General features: G+C 34.1%; 1 protein-coding gene across 10 annotated transcripts in view; it reads right to left on the bottom strand.

Moving 5' to 3' along the window:
- Nucleotides 1–26,354, bottom strand: part of LOC123525401 (cAMP-specific 3',5'-cyclic phosphodiesterase 4C-like) — an 831,602-nt gene that overhangs the window by 357,153 nt on the left and 448,095 nt on the right. The window contains exon 1 of one of the 10 annotated variants that reach the window (XM_045304422.2): nucleotides 20,540–20,862. The exons of 8 other annotated variants lie outside the window; for them this stretch is intronic. In XM_045304422.2, the coding sequence (XP_045160357.2) occupies nucleotides 20,540–20,847 (308 nt within the window). In that variant the 5' untranslated portion in view covers nucleotides 20,848–20,862. Of the gene's footprint in view, nucleotides 1–8,419; nucleotides 8,814–20,539; nucleotides 20,863–26,354 lie in introns of those variants that run through there. One more of the 10 variants, XM_045304421.2, reaches the window with a different exon arrangement.

Genomic DNA, 26,354 nt, shown 5'->3' with positions numbered 1-26,354 from the left:
GGTTAACCAAATAGGACCGTTTTGTCTAGTATCAATACCCCTTACAAGAATGAATCGATACTAATACAGATGTAAACTGTGACCATTCCTCATCTTCAAACATCACCTGACCTCAGTTTGACCTTGACCTGGTTTTGGACTTAGGTGCAAAATCTATCGACAAGGATGCCACTGGGGGCATCAAGCGTTTATTGAATGCAGCTCCTTGTCTATGCTTGAAATATTTACAAAAACAAGAGCTGTCTCCACAGGATGACACATGCCCCCGATGGCACTTTGAATGAATAGTTATGGCCAATGTTAGAGTTTAGGACCTTTGGCCTACGGACGTGGGTCTTGCGCGCGACACGTCGTCTTACTGTGGTACACATCCATGCCCAATATTTTTAAAATCCAAGCATGAATGACAAAGATATGGACCGGACACACCCATCAATGCACTATATTGAAATATGACCTTTAACGTCTAAGTGTGACCTTGACCTTTGAGCTACGGACCTGGGTCTTGCGCTCGACACGTCGTCTTACTGTGGTACACATTTATGCCAAGTTATTTGAAAATCCATCCATGGATGACAAAGATATCGACCGGACACGAATGCACTATCATGAAAAATGACCTTTAACGTCTAAGTGTGACCTTGACCTTTGAGCTACGGACCTAAGTCTTGCACGCGACACGTCGTCTTACTGTGGTACACATTCATGCCAAGTTATTTGAAAATCCATCCATGGATGACAAAGATATGGACCGGACACGCCCAACTATCATGAAAAATGACCTTTAACGTCTAAGTGTGACCTTGACCTTTGAGCTACGGACCTGGGTCTTTTGCGCGACACGTCGTCTTACTGTGGTACACATTCATGCCAAGTTATTTGAAAATCCATCCATCGATGACAAAGATATGGACCGGACACGAAAATTGCGGACAGACTGACAGACCGACAGACCGACAGACTGACAGACTGACAGACGGTTCAAAAACTATATGCCTCCCTTCGGGGGCATAAAAATAAATAAAGCTGTAGATATGTAAGGTTTAGGAAATACAGGCAATAAGTGTCAAATATTAATGTAAAATTCATTTGCTGACACCCTGTATGAAGACTTTTTCAACTTTGAACACTTTCCCTCCTGTGACCAAGTACCATTTTTGCAGCATGCGTATATAATGATTATTTACAAAGGCATGTGAAATATTTTGTTGCGTCACTGGGGGGAAAGGTGTTTAAAACGTAATAATGATTTCTGTTCATATTTTAATAGAAATGAGAATGAGAAATGTCTACAAAGTCTTCTTTTTTGTTAACAAACTTGTAAAATTAAGTCGCATTTGTCAAGAAATGGTCTTCAACTATCGTTATAATGCAATTTCAGAAGTCTATAGGCCTAGGTCGGTTTTTACTTCATTATATAGGCAATCTGAATAGGAAATTGTCCGAGGTTCCAATTGTAAAAATTATAGCAGATGCTCCATTTGTACTAACTCCATGTTCAACACTACTTCAGTCATATACATGCAGGCAGTTTATCTTACCATCACTCCAGGAAAAGATCGGTACACTAGACTCGCAACTTTCTCACATAAATTTAAGATTCATGGTCGGCCCGGAGTGTGAACACAAAGCCCTTTACAAACGTCAGTCAAATAGTGTTTGTTAAACAAATTGTGTTCATTATACAAACCTTGGTTACAAGGAACTAGTTCGCTATACGGATATAAGGAACCTCGGTTATAAGGAACAATTTTAGAGGTCCCAAGCTGTTCCTTATAAGCGGGGTTTACTGTATATGGTAGAAGTATAATTTCAATGCAATGTTGAAATTATATCCAAATAAACTAGTCCACTAGCCTATTATGGTCAATCTGGCCTTTTAAAGTAATTTCAAGGATTCACATTAGTTCATGAACTGTTCATTTCTGAACCTTGAAGTACAAATGAGACATTGATATTGTGTTTCAAAATGGTTCTTGAACTGTTCATGAACATGCAAGTTCATGAACAATCCAAGAACTGGAATCAAAATGTAAATCCTTGAATAGTTCATGAACAGTTCATGAGTAATTTAAAGATATAAATCCTTGAACAGTCTTTTAAAGATTCATGATTACTTGAAGAACTGTTCATACTAAGACTTCATTTTCAGGAACACATCAAGGATTTTGTCTCATTTATACTTCAAAGATATTTCATGAATATTTCATGAATTGTGGATATGAACAGCTCATAACTTTTTCAAGAATTATTTATGTACTGTAACATTTCATTTCGCAGGGGCATGTTTGAACCATGGTTACCATATCCAGACCCTCTCACACTACAGTATGGCCATGATTTCTACTAACTGTCAGACTTTGGACTATCTAAATCCACAAAGTATGGTATTCTTTTGCCACAGAAAATTCAAAACTCAACACATATTCACAAAGACAAATTTTCGCATTTTGCCAAGCTTCGGCATATTTGCGAATATCTATTTTCGCGTTTTCTTCATTTCCAAAAAAAAAAATTGCGGATTCGAGAATCCAAGGGTTCGTAAAAATGACGTGTTTTGCTGTTTTGTATAAAAAACATAAGTTAACGTTAAAATTATAATATCCCCTGTGAAAAAGGTTCATGAACTTCATGCATTTATTCATGAATTATCAAAAAGTTCATGAACTACAAGGAAAAGTTCATGAACTTAAATTCATGAAGTCTCAAGTTCAAGAATATTACTTTTATTTCATGTACTTGTAAATGTAGTTCATGAACATTTCAGAACATCCATTAAATGATTTAAGAAATTCATGAACTTGAAAAATGAAATTCAGATAATGACTGAAATTGTGATTCAGGAACTACAGGGTTATGACACTGTAAAAAATGTTCTAGAACTTCTGAAGAACTTAGAAAACTGTTCTTGAACCAGCATAACCAGTTCTTAGACTGTGATTCTAGAACAATGATAGTTCTTGAACATTGGTTCAAAAACTGCAAAATTTCAAGAACTTATAGAACTTTACCAGTTCCTGAACAGTTACTGTTGGTCTAGACTAAGACTAAGAACCAAAATTGTTCATGAACAACTGGTTCATTGAAAGTACTAAAATTCAAAACCTTTTTCTAGTTCAGTGTAACCAGTTCTTGAACCCAATTGTGAGTTTCTGAACTGTTCAGTCATTAAACATAAAACTTAGGTTTATTACCTTTTACAATAAATGAATAAGTTCATAAACTTTTCATGAATGTTCATGAATATTAAATTCATGATGTCACATGATCAGTTTCCATTATTTTGTTGCATGCTGGGAAATTTTTTGCACATGTGATTCAGCAATTTTTGAGAAGTTTGTGCAGCAAATAAGAATAAGAAATAATTATCATACTACAGTTAGGAATTGTTTAAAAGGAATATGAGTATACTGAAAATCAAATAAGTAATTATGGTGTTGTCATAAATAATTCATTTAAAAAAAATAAAATCCTTTTAAAATGTCATAAGTTTTCACGACCCTGAAACAAAGCTATCACATGTATCTGAATTTCAATCTTGAGATTAAAGTAAATTATACATTGTTTAACTTAATGTTTTGTATTTTATACAGCAATTGTTTACTTCTTATTATGCTCCCAATCCCACTCTAGTTTACTGTTTTACTCAACATGTCATTTGTCGAGGGTGGAAAATGTCATCGTCACAGTGACTCAGCAGAGACTAAAAAACAGTCTCTGGTCAGGCTAACTGAACAACACTTTGACCTACAGGATTTTTTCTTGTATCAAGCTCTACCGAAATTGTTAAAAGAATTCCATTACATGCAGATCTCTCAGGTTTCATAGTGTTACATTCCTACCAGGTTTCCTTCACTAGTTCATTAATTTGTTCATGAATAATTTCATGAACTTTTTTTTTCTTTACAAAAATAGTTCATGAATAAATATTCGTGAAAATCAAAATTTATGTTTCATGAATTTCAATATTCATGAAAATCAAAATTTATGTTTCATGAATTTCGATATTCATGAACTTTTTCATGAATTATAATTCATGAATAAATATTCAAGAGAATCAAAATTATGTTTCATGAATTTCAATATTCATTCACTTGTTCATGTATTATTTTGAATTCATGAACAAGTTCATAAATATCGAAATTCATGAAACATAAATTTTGTCTCTCATGAATATTTATTCATGAACTATTTCATGAATTTGTTCATGAATAAATTCATGAAGTTCATTAACCTTTTTCACAGGGGTTGTGCCAAACCAGCGTTCTGCTCTCGTACTTCACTTATTTCCTGTGAAAGACAACACAGAGCTCCTCCAGCTCAGGTAGAAAAGAGCTGGTCTTTTGAAATAAATAAGTAGTAAATGTCTGTATGGAACATATAGTAAGAATGTGACAAAAATATTTCATTACAGTGATTCTATTCTAAATGCGTTTAGGCACTTCAGACACTTCACCTCAATATGCATATATACTAGTATACATATCTGGATTCTCACTATGACACTGTTTTTGATATTAAATATCAATTGCATATAAATTTACTTATAATTGTGTTTTTCAATGTTTTATGACAATATTTCATTCATTTTGTTATAACAGGAGAAGTTTACGAAATGTTCGAAAAATTCAACAATGTCTAGAAACGTTATGTAGAGAAAACTTTTTTCACCAATTCATTCGCGAAATCGTGTGGACTTACTCGCGCAAACTAATTTTTGTGTTTTAGTGCCATCCGCGAATAAAGCGAAAATTAATTGGTCGCAAATATTCATTGGGTTCAAGTAATGGCTTTCAACAATAACTTTTTTATCATACATGCTGCAGTTTGCGCACTCGCACTCAACCGACACAGATGATGCTAATAGTTTGTACTTTACCTGAATTTTTACCAAGCCATAAATTTCCACTAAAATGGTAATTAACCATTAAGAGATTTCATCGATTGTAAAGAAATTTTCATAAAATACACAGCAACACTCTTGTAACTAATTGATAAAAGATTCATTGAGCCTACAAGTTGGTTCAGCCTGCAAATGACAGGTCCTAATTGTTACATATTCATGCACAGTTAAAGACAATTTCTGTGCAGTGGAGAAATTTATGGTAACCTTAAAGATAAACATGTTTTAAATGCTCATAGTGTTGTAAGTTTATTCCACAAAGCAAGGAACTTTGCTTCTTTTTTAAACATGGAAATTTCGACTATTTCTGGACAAAGAATGACAAATTTACAAGGAAAATCATCAGTTTTTCTAATGCCATTTAAACAAACTGCCCAGAACTTTTGAAGTGAGCAATATTCACAAATCAAAGCCTTGAGATGTCTGGTGGTTTTGTGTAGCACATGAACATCCTTTGGATGTGATTTGGAATAAAATAAAGATGCTATATGATTGTCAGAAATACACTTTTAAGTTTGGTAGTGGGGTAAACCCGCAACCAAAAATGCAAACTGATTAGTACTTAGACCAAGCCATTTATAAAAAGAGTTAACTTAGTTGTTAGAAAAAGTCATTGGTGAAAAGAGCTTAGGCATGCAGCATTTTTATCATTATAATCAGATTAATGAGCATGACTGGTAAGACATCTACACTCCTGTCTGATAACATAACCAACTGTTCTGTATCACTCAACTCAAGCAGATCAGTATCATTTGTTAAGAAAAAAACTAAGGTGGCAATGGAGCTGTTTTTTCTTGATTTTTCCAGATTTTTTTTGCATAATATTGAAGCATGTCCAAGATACCCAAAGAGAGTTTCATTTGTATTGAATCAGTTAGAATATAAGCAGCACTTACTCTTTGGTTTGAAAGTTTTGAGTAATGTGGCTTCAAAACAACAGTTCAAGACCACCCTATAGAATTAAACATATTCCTACCAGAGGAAATTTTAAATTTTAGTTTCACAATTTCAAAACATGCAATACTGTTGTTTGTGTGGTTAAATCTGATTTTTTACAAAGTCAAGGGCCATAACTGTCATCTGGCTGAGTGAAATACAAAACAAAATCCCAGACATGTGGCACAAAACCTTTAGGCCCTATATATTTTACTGTTTGTAATTTCAGTCAAGGGTCAGAAATGGTCTGGATTAGTGAAATCCCAAACAAAACTGCAGGAGAACAACTTCACCTGCTACATAACTTTCCTATAATGGTCAAATACTTTTTGAGACAGATGTGACACAAATTTTAAGACCCTTTATAATATCTTTTCATGCCAAGGGCAATAACACTGGCTTGGCTGAGCGAAATCCCAATTAAAAGTTAAGTGCTCAACTTCATATGCTGAATAACAATCCTGCTATGACTTATGACATTTGATCACTCTGGGCCATACACTTTTTGAGATATGCACAACATACCATAGATAATCGTGTGTAATGCAGAGTTTTTTCTCCACCGCGGAGGTAACTTATTACTGGTGTCGAAGTAAGTACTACTTTCGTTTCCAATCTACCTCAAAATTGACCAAAAATGTTTTTTACCCAAGATTTTAGGTGCGTATTATACACAGGTGTGCATTATACACGGGTATCTACGGTAAATTTGGTCAGACGGACATACAGAAAAAACACAAAACCACCCTAACTGAATATGTTCATATTAGTACAGAAGCAGAAGATGTATGAAATCACTGAAATATTCCCACACATCAAGTCTTGTTGAACAATCAGTTTACAGAAGCCAGAATGTTTCCTGTGGCTTATATGTTGATTAAGCTACAATAGGAAAAAGTTAGAACTCCTGCAAGACAGTGTACATATAGTGAAATGAAACATGTGGCATATATACCACTTGGGTCCAAAAGTACAGTTCTATATGTGCAGGTATCATACTTTTACACCTGCAGATACAAATCAGAAAGGTACCTGCAGGATAAAAGTATAGTTGTGCAGGTATACAACTGAACCTGCATGTACAATTTTATACCTGCACATACAAAAATTTTATAACTGCAGGTATGGTGTACCATTCAGGTCAAGTGTTCTTTTTGTGCATGTTTATTTAAAAACATACTTGAACGGATAAAAATAGCATGCATCGGTAAAGTGCACGTTTACACACGCATGTCAATACATATATGCATATTTACTTTTTTGGGCACGTTGAAAAACGGCGTTAAACCCAAAACAAACAAAACAAACAAACAAAAATATACACGTGGATGAAAATATTTACGATTGCGCGCATATATTCTTTTATCCTACCTTCATGCAAAATAAAGGCAAAAATCAAGGAGTCAGATAGATTTTGCTTTATCTGGTCAGTGACTAAATAAAGCTTGGCGGACTACTTTTTGGATTTTTTTTTTAAAACGACGCCATCTTGTTTTTGAGAATAACTGCTAAAAGACATATTTATGCAATTATTTTCATAAACGCGCTTTTATTAGGTATGTGAGACCATCACAAATGTATAGTGTATGCATACCGTACATGCAATTACTACAAAAAGTTTTTATAACGGAAACGCTCGGAGAAACGGGAAGTGACTCATGTATAGCGTTTGTTCAGAATTTTAGCTTTCTACACGTCAATCTAGGAACATATTGCATCTGTAATGGAGTGTTATTGAATAAAATCATCGAGGAAACGGTTTGCCTATTTGTTTTGTCAAGCGGCGATATGGCGTGTATATAAGTCTCGTCAATCGTTTGCTTGGTGAGGATGGGCAACCCGACATTCAACTGAACTTCGGACAAAACTTCACTTGGCAGCAAATTAGAATTAATCTTTAATGTTCAGCAGAACAGAGAAGTCAGACACAAAGCAGAACAAGGTTAGCCTTTGTTTTTCGGCTCATATTTTATATTTTTATCTTAAAGACCTGTTAGTGTAATGGTGGGGCGTATTAATTTCTGTGCAAGACAGACTCGGATCTAGTTGGTGGTAAATTTTGAATTTTAATTAAAGAATGATTTTAGATCAGAAGGTAGGATAAATAGAACATTTGGTTACTGTCTTATCAATTTAAATTTATTAAGTTCGTCTACGAAAAAATAAAAGTCTCGGCAGAGCCTCGACTTTTATATTTTCTCCGACTCACTTAATAAATTTAAATTTATAAGACAGTAACCTAATATTCTCTATATACATATGCACATATATTTTGAAATGTGTGTGCTCACAAAGCAGACTATCAACCCAAAAGGTACACAATGTGCAGGTATATTAAATCTTCTTAAATTAGTTGTTTACCAGATTAATCAATATTCATGTTGCTTTCTACAGACATTTATACCTTCCCATTTCAATGTACTCTAACCGGTAAGTAAAAATCTGTAATAATTAATTGCAAAGACTTACAAGTCCAATACATATAATTCTGAATAGTTTGGCTTATTAATTAAAAATTATCTTGCTGAAGGTAAAAGTGGTCAGCAAACTGAAATGTGTAAAATTATTTAAAACTTTTACCGAAAAATATCTCTCTTCTTTTTGGATGATCGATTGCGACGCAATCCCCAAGAAGGCTGCCTTGATAAAAGAGGTGGGAAAGTATCTTCCTCAGATCCTGCCGACCATTTATCAACCTCCTTCTTCAAAAGACTGTCATCTTGGATACCGCTATCCACATAATCAGTTGCAGGAATTCCTGTTGCCGTGGTAACAGAAGAACTTCCCGGAACATTCTGATATTTAGGTGTTTTGATATTTCCAAGTGAATTTGAATCAACAAACACCTCCTCATCATCGTAATCAATTTTCAATGGTTCAACAGGATAATGCCGAAATTTCCTCATAATTTATTTTACCCAAAATATTATTCAATATAATTCACCTGAAGCTAAAAAATACAGTAAAGATTTCTCGGAACAGGTGAGAAATAGCTTAAAACACTGATACATCCACTCTTAGAGAAAGCCTAAACTAAATATATTATACTATACAGCCTCCAGATATCTAACCTAAAAACATATGAGGAGGAACTTTCTATATTTATCATAAACAATTAACCTGATAAATAGTGGTATTACTGCAAAGTTATATAATGTTTTATCACTGTAAAATCTGAACTCCTTATTATATTCAAACCAATTAATGCTCCAACTTCAAAAAAATGAAATCTGAACTCTAAAATCATAAAACTGAACTTAGTATATACCAGTATCTAGTATCAGTAATCAAGCACAATGTTTTGTATGCTTTAAGAATCCACCAGAAAAGGCACTGTATTATTCAGGTTGTTTGATATTTCTTATAACTTTTTTGAAAATTTAAATTAGTCTCTAGAAAGAACTGCTTGACTGAAACAGGAAAATGATTTTTTTACACATCCACCAACGTTAAATCCATGCAAACTTCTTCCAGCAGAGAACACCTTTAGATAGCACAGTGTGTAACCAGTTTTTCTCATTACTGCAACAAGTCTGCTGAATTTGGTTATCAAATGTAATTACAATACCAATTATAGATAGTGTTCCCAGTCCGGTCATATGTGTCCAGAGATAAACTGTTCAAACTATTGCAAATATTTCAGTATTATCCTCACTTTAATATTTAAGATAAACTCTTTTTTTATAAGTAGGTATTTAAAGTGACACTTTAGCAACCTAATTTGCTCAAGCAATCTTTAAGTTTGGTACAGCAAAGGTCAACCTATTATGATATAGCTCCTGTAAATACAATCCAATCAATACTATTCATTTCCTTTCTGACCAACAAACAAGTAAAAACCATCCTAACTATCCTTTTTAAATACAAAAATACACCTCCTCACTGGCGAAAAAAGAATTTGTATTCCCACAAAAGATGGCGAATGGAGAATTAACCACCCTTGTTCCAGAAAGTCCATTATTCCATATCCTAATTCAATTCCTTTTAATGTCATAAGATTACAGGTGTAGAAGAATTCTGTAACAGTGTTACTAATCATCAAGCCTAGTGAATATTCTTTCTCTTTCATCAGTAAAGCAGACCAGATTCCAATAAAGTTCTGTGATGGTTAGCATTTTTCAAATTTTTATTCATTATCTCTTACTCCTGCCATGTCCAGAAATGAGACCGTGTTTTGAAGAGTATTGTCCCTTGATTATTAAGCCAGATCGGTTAAATTTGGTTGTTTCCCTTTATACCATCTTAACGCGAGTATCGACTTTTGTTAATCTCTCTTATCTTGATAATCTTGACCTTACGCTGGTTTTGTTAATTAGGGGTATTGCGACAACATTGTGAAACTTTTTACACAAGCGGAGTTTATACCTTGCCCGAGGCAATTTGCAGTGTATTCCTCAAATTGGTGATTTTGAATGATAGGCGGGTTTTTGTTTCAAAATTGAGAGCCGGGAAGGATATTCCCATTTTAGATATGTATTTAAACTTTTGATTATATCTTTTAAGGGCAAAATATATGTTAATCATAAATTAAAAGTTAATTAATAAAAAAATAATTTTTGAAATTTAAACATTTTTATTCAAACATGTAATTTAAAATAACAGTTTTAACCTAATTTGACAAAGACGGAATGAGATCGACGTACATGTTTATTACCTGATATACATAACATTCTTATTTCTTCAAATTGGTGATTTTGAATGATAATCTTGAATTTGTTTAAAAATTGTCAGGAAGCATATAAATCCCATTACTCAACGTATTTTTAAAATATGTATTTAATGACCTCCAGATTTGGCTAAAAATAATCTTTCTCTCAAATTAAAGTTTGTTAATACTAGAAGATGTGTTTTTGTGTCTAAAATATTCCGTCGAAACCAATAGCGCTATAGCGGAATAAATGAATTATGACTTCAAAATATAGATTTTTTTTTTATAATCGAGACAGTTTACCTTGAGTAAAGCGTTACGATCGCTTTTCGATTTTCATCATATAGAAAAACAGCAAATTCTCAAGTATTCCCGTAATATATAGTTAAACTTTGTCAGTAATTAAGTTTTAAAACATAGCATTTATTTCCAGATATCTATAAAAGTATTTTTTCTTGTTGTCGAACGATCTGGAGGATAGTCCCTTTAATTTTTAAAATATTTTTATGAGGGCGAAATATATGTGTATTTCGGGTCTCCTTGAAAATGTGTCTTTTCAAGTTAAAGAAGTTTTTAAATATTATGGATCCGTGGCCTATAAATGCATTTTACTTTACAATAATGTGAATTTGGATTTTGAACGGTAAGATAACTTATCAACATTTATAACTCCATATCCATAATTTAGATTTTAACTTTAAAGTGTTTATGCAAGAGCCGTAATAATTGTCCCTTTAGGCCGCGGGGCATGTCAGACAAACAGATACTAATCCAATTAGTAACGGTAATAAACAGAAATATGTCAGCATTCGGCTAACTTATTGTCAAACACGTTATTTGACTTTATCATACATATATAATCATTACAAAAAGGTAAAATAAGAATTTTTTAACAACAATATTATAATACTTACAAACAAGAAACATGAAATTTACACCCGACCCAATGGACTTGTTATATTTACATGTACAATACTCAAGTTTAAATATGAACATGTAGTTCTATATGTTAATCAACTTTATGTTATGTTACGTTTTAATGCAATAAATAATTCTAGTAGTGAAAATGGTATTAAATGAATTAAAAAATGGAATATTTTTATTTAAGCATGTAATTTAAAATAACTTTATTTTTATTTAATCTGACAAAGTAATGACATTAAACACGGAATTAGATTGACACACATGTCTATCTAATTCAGTTTATCCGGTGTCATCAGTACACGTGTACTGTGACGGGCAAAATTAGTAAAATCAGTGATATTCAAACGTTTAGGGAAGCAAAAAGACATAAAAATAATTTAAAAATAATCTCATTGAAAGAAAGATTAACTTTTCTAGTTTACTTCAATAACTTAATAAACGTTGTGAGATGATTATAAATATAAGAATAAATCATTCTAAAAGACCATGTAAAGCTTAAAATCTGTCAATTCCTACAGAAATCAATGGGACTCGGGATCAAAATTAGTTACTTATTTCAAACGCTTAGGGAAGCAAGAAGATCATATTTTATTTTATTAAAAATTATATTGAAAGAAAGTGCAAATATTGCAGATTACTTCAATAACTTAATAAATATTGTCAGATGATGCTTTTGATGTCATTTGATGTGTTAAAGTTTTTCTCCTTCTGTATTTCAATAGGCGTAAATTGACCGATAATGGTTAATCGATACAACCGATAACCTGTTTTCAAGGGAGACAATTTCGCCAATAAGCCAGCAAATTGGCTTAGATTTCTAGGTATGAATTCACCTTTTGAGTGCTTGTCCTCTCCCCAAGATAATGACAGCAGAATTTAAGCCCAAGATATCAAGGTAATTTAAATATGTCATTTTTCTGCTAAAAGTAATTTGAGGGGCAACAATTCTCAAGATCATAGCAACCTTAATTCTAAATGATATATCCTAAAAATAAATTAGTATTACTTAAATTTATGAGCATAATATGAAGTACAGCAAATTTGTTCTATTCTACAACCAAATCACACAAGATATCTGACTTACCGCTGTTTGATATTTTAATTTGTACCTATTTTTGTGGACTGTCAATATTTAAACTAAAAGATGTCTTAATTTTGACATAAACCTGTACATACTATACACAACTTTTTTAGTTTAAACATATTTATCTGCCAATAATTTCAAGATAATATAATTCACAACAGATGACACAATAAATTGACAGTGGAGATGGAACTGGAAGCAAATTGCTTATTGAAAAGTTTTTCCACTTTTTTAAGAACAGGTCTAACAACATCATTACTACAAAAGAATTGTTAAGTCTGACCAGAAAATGTCAATAAAAGCACCATGAAAAACACATAAATGAATGCTAACTGATGTTTTAAGTATTTTTCCATGTATTTAGCTGCTGGAACACCTCACAGCTGAAAGAAAGGTTTTCAAGGTTTCAACTGGATTATCAATCATTACCTACCTGTCTTTCTTAGAGTTAACAAAAATAAGCAAGAGGCACACAGTTCATTTGGCAAAAGGACTAATTTTATAATCTTTAATCATTAGCATTAACAGTAATTTAGAAAGTATTTTGTTCACTACTTTCATGTAGAATGATTTAATTATATGCGGGGAACCAACTGTTCCTGTATCACTCATCTAAACAGATCGGTATCATTTGTCAAAATAACACACACAAAAAAAACCACAAAACACTAGATTAACGTAACTTTTTTTTGCTACAATCCTGCATATTAGCTACCAGTGCCAAGTACTAGCCAAATGCAGGTTGCATTTTATCAAATTAGTTTCCATTTATTTATTTTAGCTTGATTGTGAAGACAGCTTCAAGCTTAATTGAACCACTCTTGAGTCCACTTCCTGGTGTCATGAGTTATGGGGTTCTAACCCATGACTTCTTGGAGGAGCAACCATCACACTAACCACTAGACAACTGCTCCTCTATCTAAATTACAAGTTCAATACAGAATTATTCTTATTTAAACAACTACATTAATAATCATGATGATGATGCATGGTGGAATGAATGAAGTTAAAAAAATGTCTAAAACATTTACCAAAAACACCAAATTTAAAAGTTGTTCATCGGATTTTTTTTCTAAAACAAGAGGGCCAAGATGGCCTTAGGTCGCTCACCTGAGAAACACACCATAACAGTGGAAACATGTTTGACCTAATGATTTCATGGAAAAAAATATTCTGACCAATTATTAAAATTGGAGCAAAAAATCTTGAGTATAAATAAGTATTTTCTTTGACTTGACCTAGTGACCTAGTTTTTGACCCCAGACTACCCATATTCGAACTTGACCTAGATTTCATCAAGCCAACCATTCTGACCAAATTTTATAAATCCAGTGTAAAATGCAGTCCCTACTGCATACACACGGGTTTTCCTTGATTTGACTTAGTGACCTAGTTTGTAAACCCAGATGACCCATATTCGAACTTGACCTAGATTTCATCAAGGCTATCATTCTGACAAAATTTCATGAAGATCAGTTGAAAAATACAGCCTCTATCACATACACAAGATGTTTCTTTGATTTAACCTAGTGACCTACTTTTTGACCCAGATGATCCATAATTGAACTTGACCTAGATTACATCAAGGCAATCATTCTGACCAAATTTCATGAAGATTAATTGAAAAATACAGCCTCTATCACATACAGAAGGGTTTTCTTTGATTTGACCTAGTGACCTACTTTTTGAGTCCAATGACCCATAATCAAACTCAACGTTGATTTTATCAAGGCAATCATTCTGAGGAAATTTCATGAATATCAATTGAAAAATACAGCTTCTATCACATACACAAGATTTTTCTTTAATTTGACCTAGTGACCTAGTTTTTGACCTCAGATGACCCATATTCAAACTCGACCTAGATTTCATCAAGGCAATCATTCTGACTTAATTTCAGGAAGATCAATTGAAAAATAAAGCCTCTATCGCATACACAAGGTTTTTCTTGGATTTGACCTAGTGACCTACTTTTTGACCCTAGGTGACCCATATTCAAACTTGACCTATATTTCATTAATGCAATCGTTCTGACCAAATGTCATGAAGATCAATTGAAAAATACAGCCTCTATCGCTAGGGCTGTCATCGATAGAAACGATATCGATGTATCAACGATATTTTTTTGTCGATCGATTATCGATTCCCATTTTCAAAAATCGATATTTTACAGAGAGAAAAACTATCCAGATAAACACTCAGACCCTCAAAAACTATTAAGTTCACAAAGTTGTAAATTTGGATAAATGTAAAAGAGAAGTGGAGGCAAAATAAAAATGAAAGATTTTATTAATTTTTATTATTTTCTTTAATTTCATAAATACAAATACAACACAATCAAACAGTAATATGAAAAATAGGCAATAAAACTAAAAATAGCATTTACAGGAAGGTATAAAGTATGCATACGAACAAATAGATTGTTAATCTAACTTAATAATCAATATATCGATGTATCGTCGATATTTGTCTTCTGATATATCGGTATCGTCGATATGCCTAAGACCCAATCAATGACAGCCCTATCTATCGCATACATAAGGCTTTTCTTTGATTTGAACTAGTGACCTAGTTTTTGATCCGAGATGACCCACTTTCGAACTCGGCCTAGATTTTTTCAAGGCAATCATTCTGACCAATATTCATGAAGATCAATTGAAAAATACAGCCTATCTATCGCATACACAAGGTTTTCTTTGATTTGAACCTAGTGACCTAGTTTTTGACCGAGATGACCCATTTTCGAACTCGGCCTAGATTTTCTTCAAGTTATCATTCTGACCAATATTCATGAAGATAATTGAAAAATACAGCCTCTATCGCATACACAAGGTTTTTCTTTGATTTGACCTAGTGACCTAGTTTTTGACCCGAGATGACCCATTTTCGAACTCGGCCTAGATTTCATCAAAGTTATCATTCTGACCATTATTCATGAAGATTAATTGAAAAATACAGCCTCTATCGCATACACAAGGTTTTTCTTCGATTTGACCTAGTGACCTAGTTTTTGACCCGAGATGACCCATTTTCGAACTCGGCCTAGATTTCATCAAGGTTATCATTCTGACTAATATTCATGAAGATTAATCAAAAAATACAGCCTCTATCGCAAACACAAAGTTTTTCTTTGATTTGATCTAGTGACCTAGTTTTTGACCAGAGATGACCTATTTTCGAACTCGGCCTAGATTTCATCAAGGTAATCATTCTGACCAAAATTCATGAAGATTAATTGAAAAATACAGCCTCTATCGCATACACAAGGTTTTTCTTTGATTTGACCTAGTGACCTAGTTTTTGACCCCAGATGACCCATTTTCGAACTTGGCCTAGATTTCATCAAGGTAATCATTCTGACCAAATTTCATGAAGATCAGTTGAAAAATACAGCCTCTATCGCATACACAAGCTAAATGTTGACAGACAAACAGACGACAGACGCTGGACATCGAGCGATCAGAAAAACTCATTGCTCAGGTGAGCTAAAAATTAAAGCGGCGTTGAGAAAATAATTCAAATATTTTATTTTTTTTTTGAGAAAATCAGGAGCGAGCGAAAAAATAAATTTGTCTTGTTTCGGCTCTCTATACAAGAGGGTCAAGATAGCCCTAGGTCGCTCACCTGAGTAACACATACACCGTAACAGTGTAAACATGTTTTACCTAGTGATTTCATGGAGACAAATATTCTGACTAATTTTCATTAAGATTGGACCAAAAAACGTGGCCTCTTGAGAGTAAACAAGCATTTTCTTTGATTTGACCTAGTGACCTAGTTTTTTTATCCCACATGACCCAGATTTGAACTTGACAATAATTTTATGAAAACAAACATTCTGACAAAGTTTTGGGAAGATTGGAGCAAAAAAGTGGCCTCTAGAGTGTATAAAACCTTTTCCTTTGATTTGACCTAGTGACCTATTTTCTGACCCCACATGACCCAGATTTGAAATCATCCAAGACTTCATGATAACAAACATTCTGACCAAGTTTTATGAAGATAGAATCAAAATGTGCCCCCTAGGGTGTAAACAAGCTTTTTCTTTGATTGACCTGGTGACCTAATTTTTGATTCCACATGACCCAGATAAAAACTTGTCTGAGATTTCATGCAGACAAACATTCTCACCAAATTTCATGCACATCAAATGAAAAATGCAGCCCCTATTGCATGCACAAGGTTTTTCTTTGATTTCAACAGGTGACCTAGTTTTTGACACCAGAAGATCCAGATTCGAACTCGGGCTAAAGATCACCAATATCAGCATTTTGACCAAGTGTCATGAAGATAGGGTCATAAACATGGCCTCTGGAGTGTTATCAAGCTTTTCCTTTGATTTGACTGGATGACCTAGTTTTTGTTCCCACATTGCCCAGATTCGATCTTGACCTAGAGAGCATCATTTTTTTTTTAATTTAACGTCGCACCGACACATGATAGGTCATATGGCGACTTTCCAGCTTTACTGGTGGAGAGAGACCCCAGGTGCCACTCCGTGCATTATTTCATCACGAGCGGGCACCTGGGTAGAACCACCGACCTTCCGTAAGCCAGCTGGATGGCTTCCTCACATGAAGAATTCAACGCCCCGAGTGAGGCTCGAACCCACATCGATGAGGGGCAAGTGATTTGAAGTCAGCGACCTTAACCACTCGGCCACGGAGGCCCCCAGTTCTAGAGAGCATCAAGACAAACATTCTGACCAAGTTTCATAAAGATTAAGTCACAACTGTGGCCTATAGAGTGTTAACAAGCTTTTCCTTTGATTTGACCTAGTGACCTTGTTTTTGACCCCCCATGACCCAGTTTCGAAATTGACCTAGAGGTCATCAAGACAAATATTCCGACCAATTCTCATGAGTTTCAAACTTAAATTGTGGTCTCTTAGAGTGTTAACAAGATTTCCTTTTGATCTAGTTTTTGAACCAACATGACCCAGTTTTGAACCTGACCTAGAGATCATCAAGACAAACATTCTGACCAAGCTTCATAAAGATTGAGTCACAACTGTGGCCTCTAGAGTGTTCACAAGCCTTTTCTTTGATTTGACCGAGTGACCTAGTTTTTGACCCCACATGACCCAGATTCAAACTTGATCTAGAGATCATCAAGACAAATATTCTGACTTAAGCTTCATAAAGATTGAGTCACAACTGTGGCCTCAAGAGTGTTCACAAGCTTTTCCTTTGATCTGGCCTAGTGACCTAGTTTTTGACCCCACATCACCCAGTTTCAAACTTGACCTAGAGATTTCAACACAAACATTCTGATCAGGTTTCATAAAGATTGAATCACAACTGTGGCTTCTAGAGTGTTCACAAGCTATATTCCTTTGATTTGACCGGGTGACCTAGTTTTTGATCCCACATGACCCAGATCTGAAACTGACCTAGAGATCATCAAGACAAACATTCTGACCAAGTTTCATAAAGACTGATTCACAGCTGTGGCCTCTATAGAGTGTTCACAAGCTTTTCCTATGATCTGGCCTACTGACCTAGTTTCAAACATGACCTAGAGATCATCAAGACAAACATTCTGACCAAGTTTTATAAAGATTGGGTCGCATCTGTGGCCTCTAGAGTGTTCACAAGGCAAATGTTGACGGACGACGCACGACGGACGCTGGACGCCGACAGATAATCACCTGAGCTTGTTCTCAGGTGAGCTAAAAAACCTTAAAATAGAATGTTTGTTTGTTTGTTTTGGGTTAAACGCAGTTTTTCAACAGTATTTCAGTTATGTAACGGCGGGTAGTTAACCTAACCATTGTTCCTGGATTCTGTACCAGTACAAACCTGTTCTCCGCAAGTAACTGCCAACTTCCCCACATGAATCAGAGGTGGAAGACTAATGATTTCAGACACAATGTTTTTTATCAAATAGTCACGGAGAACACACGCCCCGCCCGAGGATCAAACTCGCGACCACGCGATCCGTAGACAGATGCTCTACCTACTGAGCTAAGCGGGCGAGTTTTAAAATAGAATGTAAAGCCCTTTTACGTTATAAATAATTCACCAGGGATTGAGACTGGTTACATTTTGGTTTGGGTACGTTTTGACCTGCAGGTGCACAACAAAGCGAACTGGTGAAAAAAGGTAATAACATTGGCATACAGTACAGTGTAATCAAATAATGTATACATTTGAAAATGCTGTTAGAAAATATGTAATGTAACAACAATGCATAATCTTAAACCATAATCATGAAATAGATATGTGACTTTTATGTTTACTGCTATGAAAATGTAGCATTTTTAGCTCGACTTTTCTGGCTTTCGAAGTTTTTGATAAAGTCAAATATCTGTTATAATTAAAGCTTTTGACTTAAAACTTAAAATAATTACTGTAAAATCTGGTAAATAAGCGTATACGCTTATAATAATTTTAGTGACACTTTTTTGCACCTATTTTTGATATGCGCTTATACTTAAGCCAAAACTATGCGCTTATTTTTGATATGCGCTTATAGACACGCTGTGTGCGCCTATTTTTAATATATTAGGAATATTAAAAGTGCTTACCTTGGTTGAGAAAACTAAAGTAAAACATGGTCATGGACGTGCGCAGTGAACTACTTCCTTTTATTGCATAGGCCTACAGTATTTATACATAATGAATTACATAACGTGCAAATAATGTTCAATCTCTCGGACCATTCAATAATTGTTCAACACTAAGATTTTAGCATTTTATCCATATTCTTTTCACAGATTTACAAAAGAATGACAAACTGTTATGACAACGCAAACAACTTTTCTGGTATTCAAACTTTTACTTTCATTTACTGAAAACATTTTCTATTCAAAAAGCATGATTATCGTAAACAATTATCGTTTTATCAGACAATAGACGTTAAAATCTTTTAACACCCATCGGCTATTCAACAGGTAAGAACACTTGTCACCTGTATTTGTGATAAACAATTATCACGGTGCTGCATCTGTTGTTTGTTTACCAGTAATCGGATATGCGCCTACTTTCGAGGCAAAATTATGACATGCGCTTATTATCCCATACGGAATAACGGTAAGGCCGTATGCGCTTACTTTTGATATGCACTTATATTCGAATATGCGCTTATTTACCAGATTCTACAGTATTTACTGATTTGAATTTTGACAGAGTTAGCCCCTTTTTAACTTAAAGATTTTTTTTGTTAATGTTTTATATAACATCCAATAACTCTGTTACTTTCAAAGCTATTGACTATTATGCCCCTTTTACTAGCAAAGCTCTAATTCAGAGTTGAGCACTGAGAAAAGTCGAGCATGCTGTCTTATGGACAGCTCTTGTTCCAACTTTCTTAACGGATTAAATTTGTTGAAACAAAGTCTCAGTTAAGGTCTGAAATGTAGATTAATATACATTAACATTATTCTACTTGAGGATTGTAAAATTTGAAGATCTAAATTGGTCTGAACACAACTCATAATGTAAATTCTTCATCCCACCCATTTTCATATACAAAATTTATGCTGATCATAATGGACAGGAAAAACATAAAACAGAAAGTGGCATGCGAATCAATACGTATATATCCTTACCAAAATAATGTAGATTGATGTTATCAAATAAAATAGTGTGTGTGTTCATCCAATTTTCAATGAAATATATCTGATTTTTGTAGGAACTCAGTTTGGTAAACATTCGAAGAAAATGGCGTAACTGCATAAGGGGAAATAATTTTAATGCTACCAAGTATCATGATATATTACAGAAGAAATGTATTTATTGTGATTTAAGTCCACTTTAGAACAATCTGGGACTGGAATTTAATAAGCATTTGTACCCTGTTATGTCCGTAAAAAGTAGCGACCAACAAATTTTGGCTTGATTTCTTTCAATGGGGCGAGCGCAATTTATCCAAATACAAAAAAAAAATTTTTTTGTTTCTGAAAATAAACGACTGGCAAATCCAATGAACAACTTTTTAATTTGGTGAGGCCTTATTCTGAATATTATGGCTGCTTAATAATCTTGATGAAGGTGAAAGTGGTCAGCAAACTCAAATGTGTAACATTATTTAAAACTTTTACCAAAAAATATTTCTCTTCTTTTTGGATGAACGATTGCGACGCAATCCCCATGAAGGCTGCCTTGATAAAAGCGGCGAGACAGTATCTTCGTCAGATCCTGCCAACCATTTATCAACCTTCTTACAAAGACTGTCACCTTGGATACCGCTATCCACATAATCAGTTGAAGGAGTTCCTGTTGCCGTGGTAACAGAAGAAATTACCGAAACATACTCATTTTTACACGTTTTGATATTTCCAAGTGAAATTGTATCTATAAACACCTCATCGTCATCGTAATCAATTTTCAACGGCCAAAATTTCCTCATAATGTTTTTCTGAATAGTAAATTTAATTTAGCAGAAGCAAAATTAATAATTATCACTTTATCCAAACAGGTGAGAATTGGCATGACACAGATACAAGCTAGCTCTTAGAGAAAACATTAACAGAATCATATATATACCATATACCATACAGCTTCCAGATATAAAAACTACTTCTGAGGAACTTCTATCTTTTCTGTATTAATCATTCATAAACATACACTGACAATTAGTGCATATTACTACAAAGTGCTAGCCTACTTTATCAAAGTAAAATCTGAACTCAGTATTATACCAAATTGTTTAATGCTACAAAATAGAACTAAAATACACCATTATCTAGTATAATGTCATAAATTCAACACAATGTATTGAATGCTTTAAGAAATACACTAGAAAAAGCCTAAAACTGTATTATTTAAAGTGTTAGATACCGTATTTTCCCGAATTAAGGCCCCCCTCTAATTAACGCCCCCACCCGTTTTGGAGGAAAAAAGTCAACAAGAACGAAAAAAAAATCACCTACTTCATTTTTATAAGTCCACATAATAAGTAATTTACAGTAAGTATCCAATGTATTAAGAATTAAGCACACTTTTAAACAGTCCACGTACCGTAAATCCAAAACGTTTATACTAAGTACGGTACGTATCCAATCATCAAATAGAAAATTAAACGGTAAATCCATTTTTGATTTGTTTTTGCACCACCCGTGCACAAGCTTCCTGTCGACTTTAAACAAATTTGCGGCAAAGTGTTACCTTTTCTTCGGCAGTTTTAATAACTTTTAATTTAAAAGCTGACACATAAGCAGCGTGCCAAACCACTGACATTGTATATTGCTACCCGCATGTACTAAGGAAAATATTATCGGAGTACACAGCTGTTTGGGTATGATGACGTAATGTGTAATGTCGCGAGCGTGTCACGGAATACATGAGGTACCGTATTTAAATGCATAATTCTAAGACACACTGCATTAAATTGGATGCCAAAAAATTACGTTTTAGGGGAATTGAACAACACAGAAACACTTAACAGTTGGTTTGAACGATGTTTTTAAGTTTTGTAAAAATTTTCATTTTTTATTTTTTTTTACCTCAAATGAACGGGGCTCTTTGGAAAATGTAACGCCCCCAGGGGCGTTTATTCAGGAAAATACGGTATTCTTTAAATATTTATTTTGAAATTAAATTCTGTATTTCCATTGTTTACACTGTTATCGCTTTTCTCTCACAAGCTCAAAAAGCTCCCATAGATAAAATCTCACAAATATGAATTTCCACAATCAAAAGTATTTTTCCAACAGTCACACTATAATATATATATACTACTTCTACTCCTCTGCAACAGACATGATTCTTAATGTTTAATCTACGTAATTATTATTCCCTAAAGCTCCTTGCTCTGTAAAGACAACTACCTCAAAAGAGTTTTCCTGAAGTAAATTTTTAAACCAACTGACGACTTCATTGAGATTAAGTTCCAGAATTCATGAATCCAATTAAAATGACATAAGCTTCCATGACATTTTGAATAAAGATTTCATTCTGATTTTAAATCCTATGATAAAAATAAATTTATCATTACTGTACTTTATGCAAATGTAAAATGTCAAGGTCACAGTGGCTGAGACCTTTGTAACAAGTGCGGCAAGACTGCAGTTGGAACCATCGCAACCATTATTTAAGCTTGCGCACTTCCTGCAACCCATTTAAAATCTTGCAAGCTTGTAAGATTGCGCACGCTTGCATTTGGAACCCTAGCGATCTTAATTGAGACCTTGCAAGTTTGCACAGTCATAACAAGATTGCAAGACTACAAAATCTTGCAAGATTACACAAACATAACAAGATTGCAACCTCTATATGACAGTGAAAGGGCCAAAATAGAAAATTTTGCCCCTTTCAGGGACAGTAACTCTTAAAGAACCCATGATGAAATCTAGCTGGTTTTCGAAAGGAACCAAGATTTTATTGTGACTTTAGTTGTTTGTAAGTGTGGTTAAAGTCAAATGTAAAATGTCACTTCTATTGTGTTCACAAGGTAAAAATTAACAAATTCTGGCTCTTTCAGGGGTCAATCAGGGACCGTGACTCTAGAACCTATGATTGGATCTGCCGGTATCATCATGGAATCCAAGATCTGTTGTTGTTTAAGATATTTTGCAAGTTTCTATCAAATCAAATCTTGGCCTAGTGGTTCTCCAGTTATGAACTGGAAACAGTTTTCCATGTTCAGGCCCTTGTGACCTTGACCTTTAATCAAGTGACCCCAAAATCAGTAGGGGTCATCTACTTTGCATGTCCAATCATCGTATTAAGTTTCAACATTCTAGGTCAAGTGGTTCTCAAGTTATTGATTGAAAAGAGATTTCTATGTTCAGCCCCCTGTGACCTTGACCTTTGATGGAGTGACCCCAAAAATGACAAGGGTCATCTGCTCTGTAAGTCCTATCACTCTATGAAATTTAAAGGTCCTAGGTTAAATGGTTCTCAAGTTATTGACTGGAAATGGATTTCCATGTTCTGTCTACTGCGACCTTGACCTTTAATAGAGTGACCCCCAAAGACAATAGGGGTCATCTACTCTGTAAGTCCTATCACCCTATGAAGTTTCAACATTCTGGGTCAAGTGGTTCTCAAGTTACTGATCAGAAATGGATTTCCATGTTCTGTTCACTGCAACCTTGACCTTTAATAGTGACCCCGAAATCAATAGGGGTCATCTACTCTGTGTGTCCAATCATCCTATGAAGATTCAACATTCTGGGTCAAGTGGTTCTCAAGTTACTGATCAGAAATGGATTTCCATGTTCTGTTCACTGCAACATTGACCCGCTCACTACAGTTTCGTATGTTTTTCTCAATAATAGATTTTGATGAAATGTTTTGTATGAAAAGATCATGTTATGATGTATTGAAAAATGAAATAACAAGAGCTGTCTCCATAGGATGACACATGCCCCCGATGGCACTTTGAATGAATAGTTATGGCCGATGTTAGAGTTTAGGACCTTTGACCTATGGACCTGGGTCTTGCAAGCGACACGTCATCTTACTGTGGTACACATTCATGCCCAATAATTTTAAAATCCATGCATGAATGACAAAGATATGGACCAGACACGCCCATCAATGCACTATCATGAAATATGACCTTTCACGTCTAAGTGTGACCTTGACCTTTGAGCTACGGACCTGGGTCTTTCGCGCGACACGTCGTCTTACTGTGGTACACATTCATGCCAAGTTATTTGAAAATCCATCTATCGATGACAAAGATATGGACCGGACACGAAAATTGCGGACAGACAGACTGACAGAACGACAGACGGTTCAAAAACTATATGCCTCCCTTCGGGGGCATAAAAATACTAGGTCACCAGCTTTGTTTCATTTTAATTTGCCCCTAGATATGGTGCTATTTTAAACATTTTTCAAAATTTCTGTAATCCTAAAATATATTTCAGTAAAGTACAATTGTCTGCATAAATTTGATTATCTAAGCATTTTTATAACGGAAAACAATATATCTATTTGAAACATGCTCAGAGAAATCAAAAGAACATGATTTTGTAAAGAAAGGAATACTTGTTCAGCAGACTCAAGGGCTATGTTTGCATATTTTTGTCAGTTTTAAGTTGGTACTTCTGCTATTTTATCGAGTTTCACATAATAGAATTTAATCAAACTCTGCACATACCTTTGGTTATGTCTACCTAATCTAAAACAAAAAGAAAATTGATAGGTCACCATATTAGATTTCGCTTAAATCAAATTACAACGAGGTGGTGTGTGGCGGGCATTTATACACCGCAGATTGGTACAAAATACTCTTTCAGTGTTTGAGCAAATGACTTAGAAATATATATATAAAATTATCAAACTGCAGATTTCTTAATAAGTGGATTTTAAGGTGTTTCTGAAGCATTTTGATGAAACGATGAAAGTTTCCGCCTTTTTTTTTAACAAAACCTATAGTTTACAAATGTACATTAAATTTTGCAAAAAGTGGCCTGAGAAACTAAACATTAATTTTTTTTGGCCTAACTGCAATTAAATTCAATGTAAATTACTCAATCAGTGTGTCACACAGCTTGCCTTGCAAACAATTAAGGACATGTGCGCACCGGTTATTTCAGTTCGGGTAGTAAACAGGATCATTGAGTAAATAACTTTGTTTGTTGTTTTTCACACCTATATCGGCAGACGAAAATTGAGCGAATATAAACGTGTGCAGTTTTTGCCCTTGCTTTTGGCAGACAATTAATGTATTTTCCAGATAACTGATGTCAGAATAAAGTAAATTTCGAAGTTGGGGATTGAAAATTTAGTCAAAATATTGAAAAAATCGAAATAACCAAATAGGGATATCCGTTGTTGATTTATATGAAATAAGAAGTGAAAATATCAGGACCAGGAAAATCCACTTGAGATTTCGAAATATCAAAATAACCAAAGTCGAGATAACGGTTTTGGACTGTCTTAGTTTGGTAAAGATACTAACAAGCAAAAGAAATAATAGGAAGTTAAGAACAATTTCATTACATCTGCCAAAAATTTGCATTGAAAATTGATATTACCTCTCTTTGTCATCTCTGTTGTAGAACTACCAAATGTATAAATTCTATTACAATCATTACAATTAAAACACGCTTTCTCTATGATGTGCTGGGGGGTGGGGTAGGGTAAACAGTACCTCAATAAACACAAAAAAAAAACACAACAAAACAAGCAGACTGACAAATATAACATAAGACATTTCCCCCAACTATTTCAGCTTGATATGCAAATTCATTCAAAATGGAATTAGGGACTGTCTAAAATCAAATGCTCTTGTTCATTTATAGGAGACAGCAGGGTTCATGTTGCCTGCCAAATCTGTTTGCTCAAATATTGTTCAGTATACATGCTAAAAACATCTGTTTTATGATGAAGATTGATTTAAGACAATTATTTACATATTAAACATGTTGAAAAAGTTTGTAGTGGTGCCAACAAAACATGATTAAACACCCTGACAGTTGTATTAATGAACATATCTTAAATACACTATGACATCAATGAAGATTGATTTTAGAATGCATGATGTAAATGAAGTCTTATTTACATACAGATAATATTTCATACATACAGCTGTCTGTTTGGTATTCTTCAGTGATATATCTTTGAAATGCTTCACTGATAAGCTGTCACCACAATTCTTACACACACACATAACAGCCCTTATGCAACAGTTGTTTTATGCATTTTCTCCTGTGCAAATGATACCATGTATTCTAACATGACTCCATTTGTTTAGACGACTGAAAATTGTATGACGTTATACTACAATTCTGTTTGTACGTCACAATGATTATATTATAGTGTCACATCTAATCACAGCGTGCTGGAAAAGAAACCCCACACGAAACAGGCAAATATTTGATGAATGTCATCAACGATGTACATAATAATCCTTGATATCTTGTAAGAATTGAAATAATATATCTCAAACAGTGATTTGCT

This window comes from Mercenaria mercenaria, chromosome 3 (assembly GCF_021730395.1).
Source record: "Mercenaria mercenaria strain notata chromosome 3, MADL_Memer_1, whole genome shotgun sequence".
NCBI classification, from domain to species: Eukaryota; Metazoa; Mollusca; class Bivalvia; order Venerida; family Veneridae; genus Mercenaria; species Mercenaria mercenaria.
Note: the sequence above shows the minus strand (reverse complement) of the source record. Positions and strands in the feature narration are given on the sequence as shown.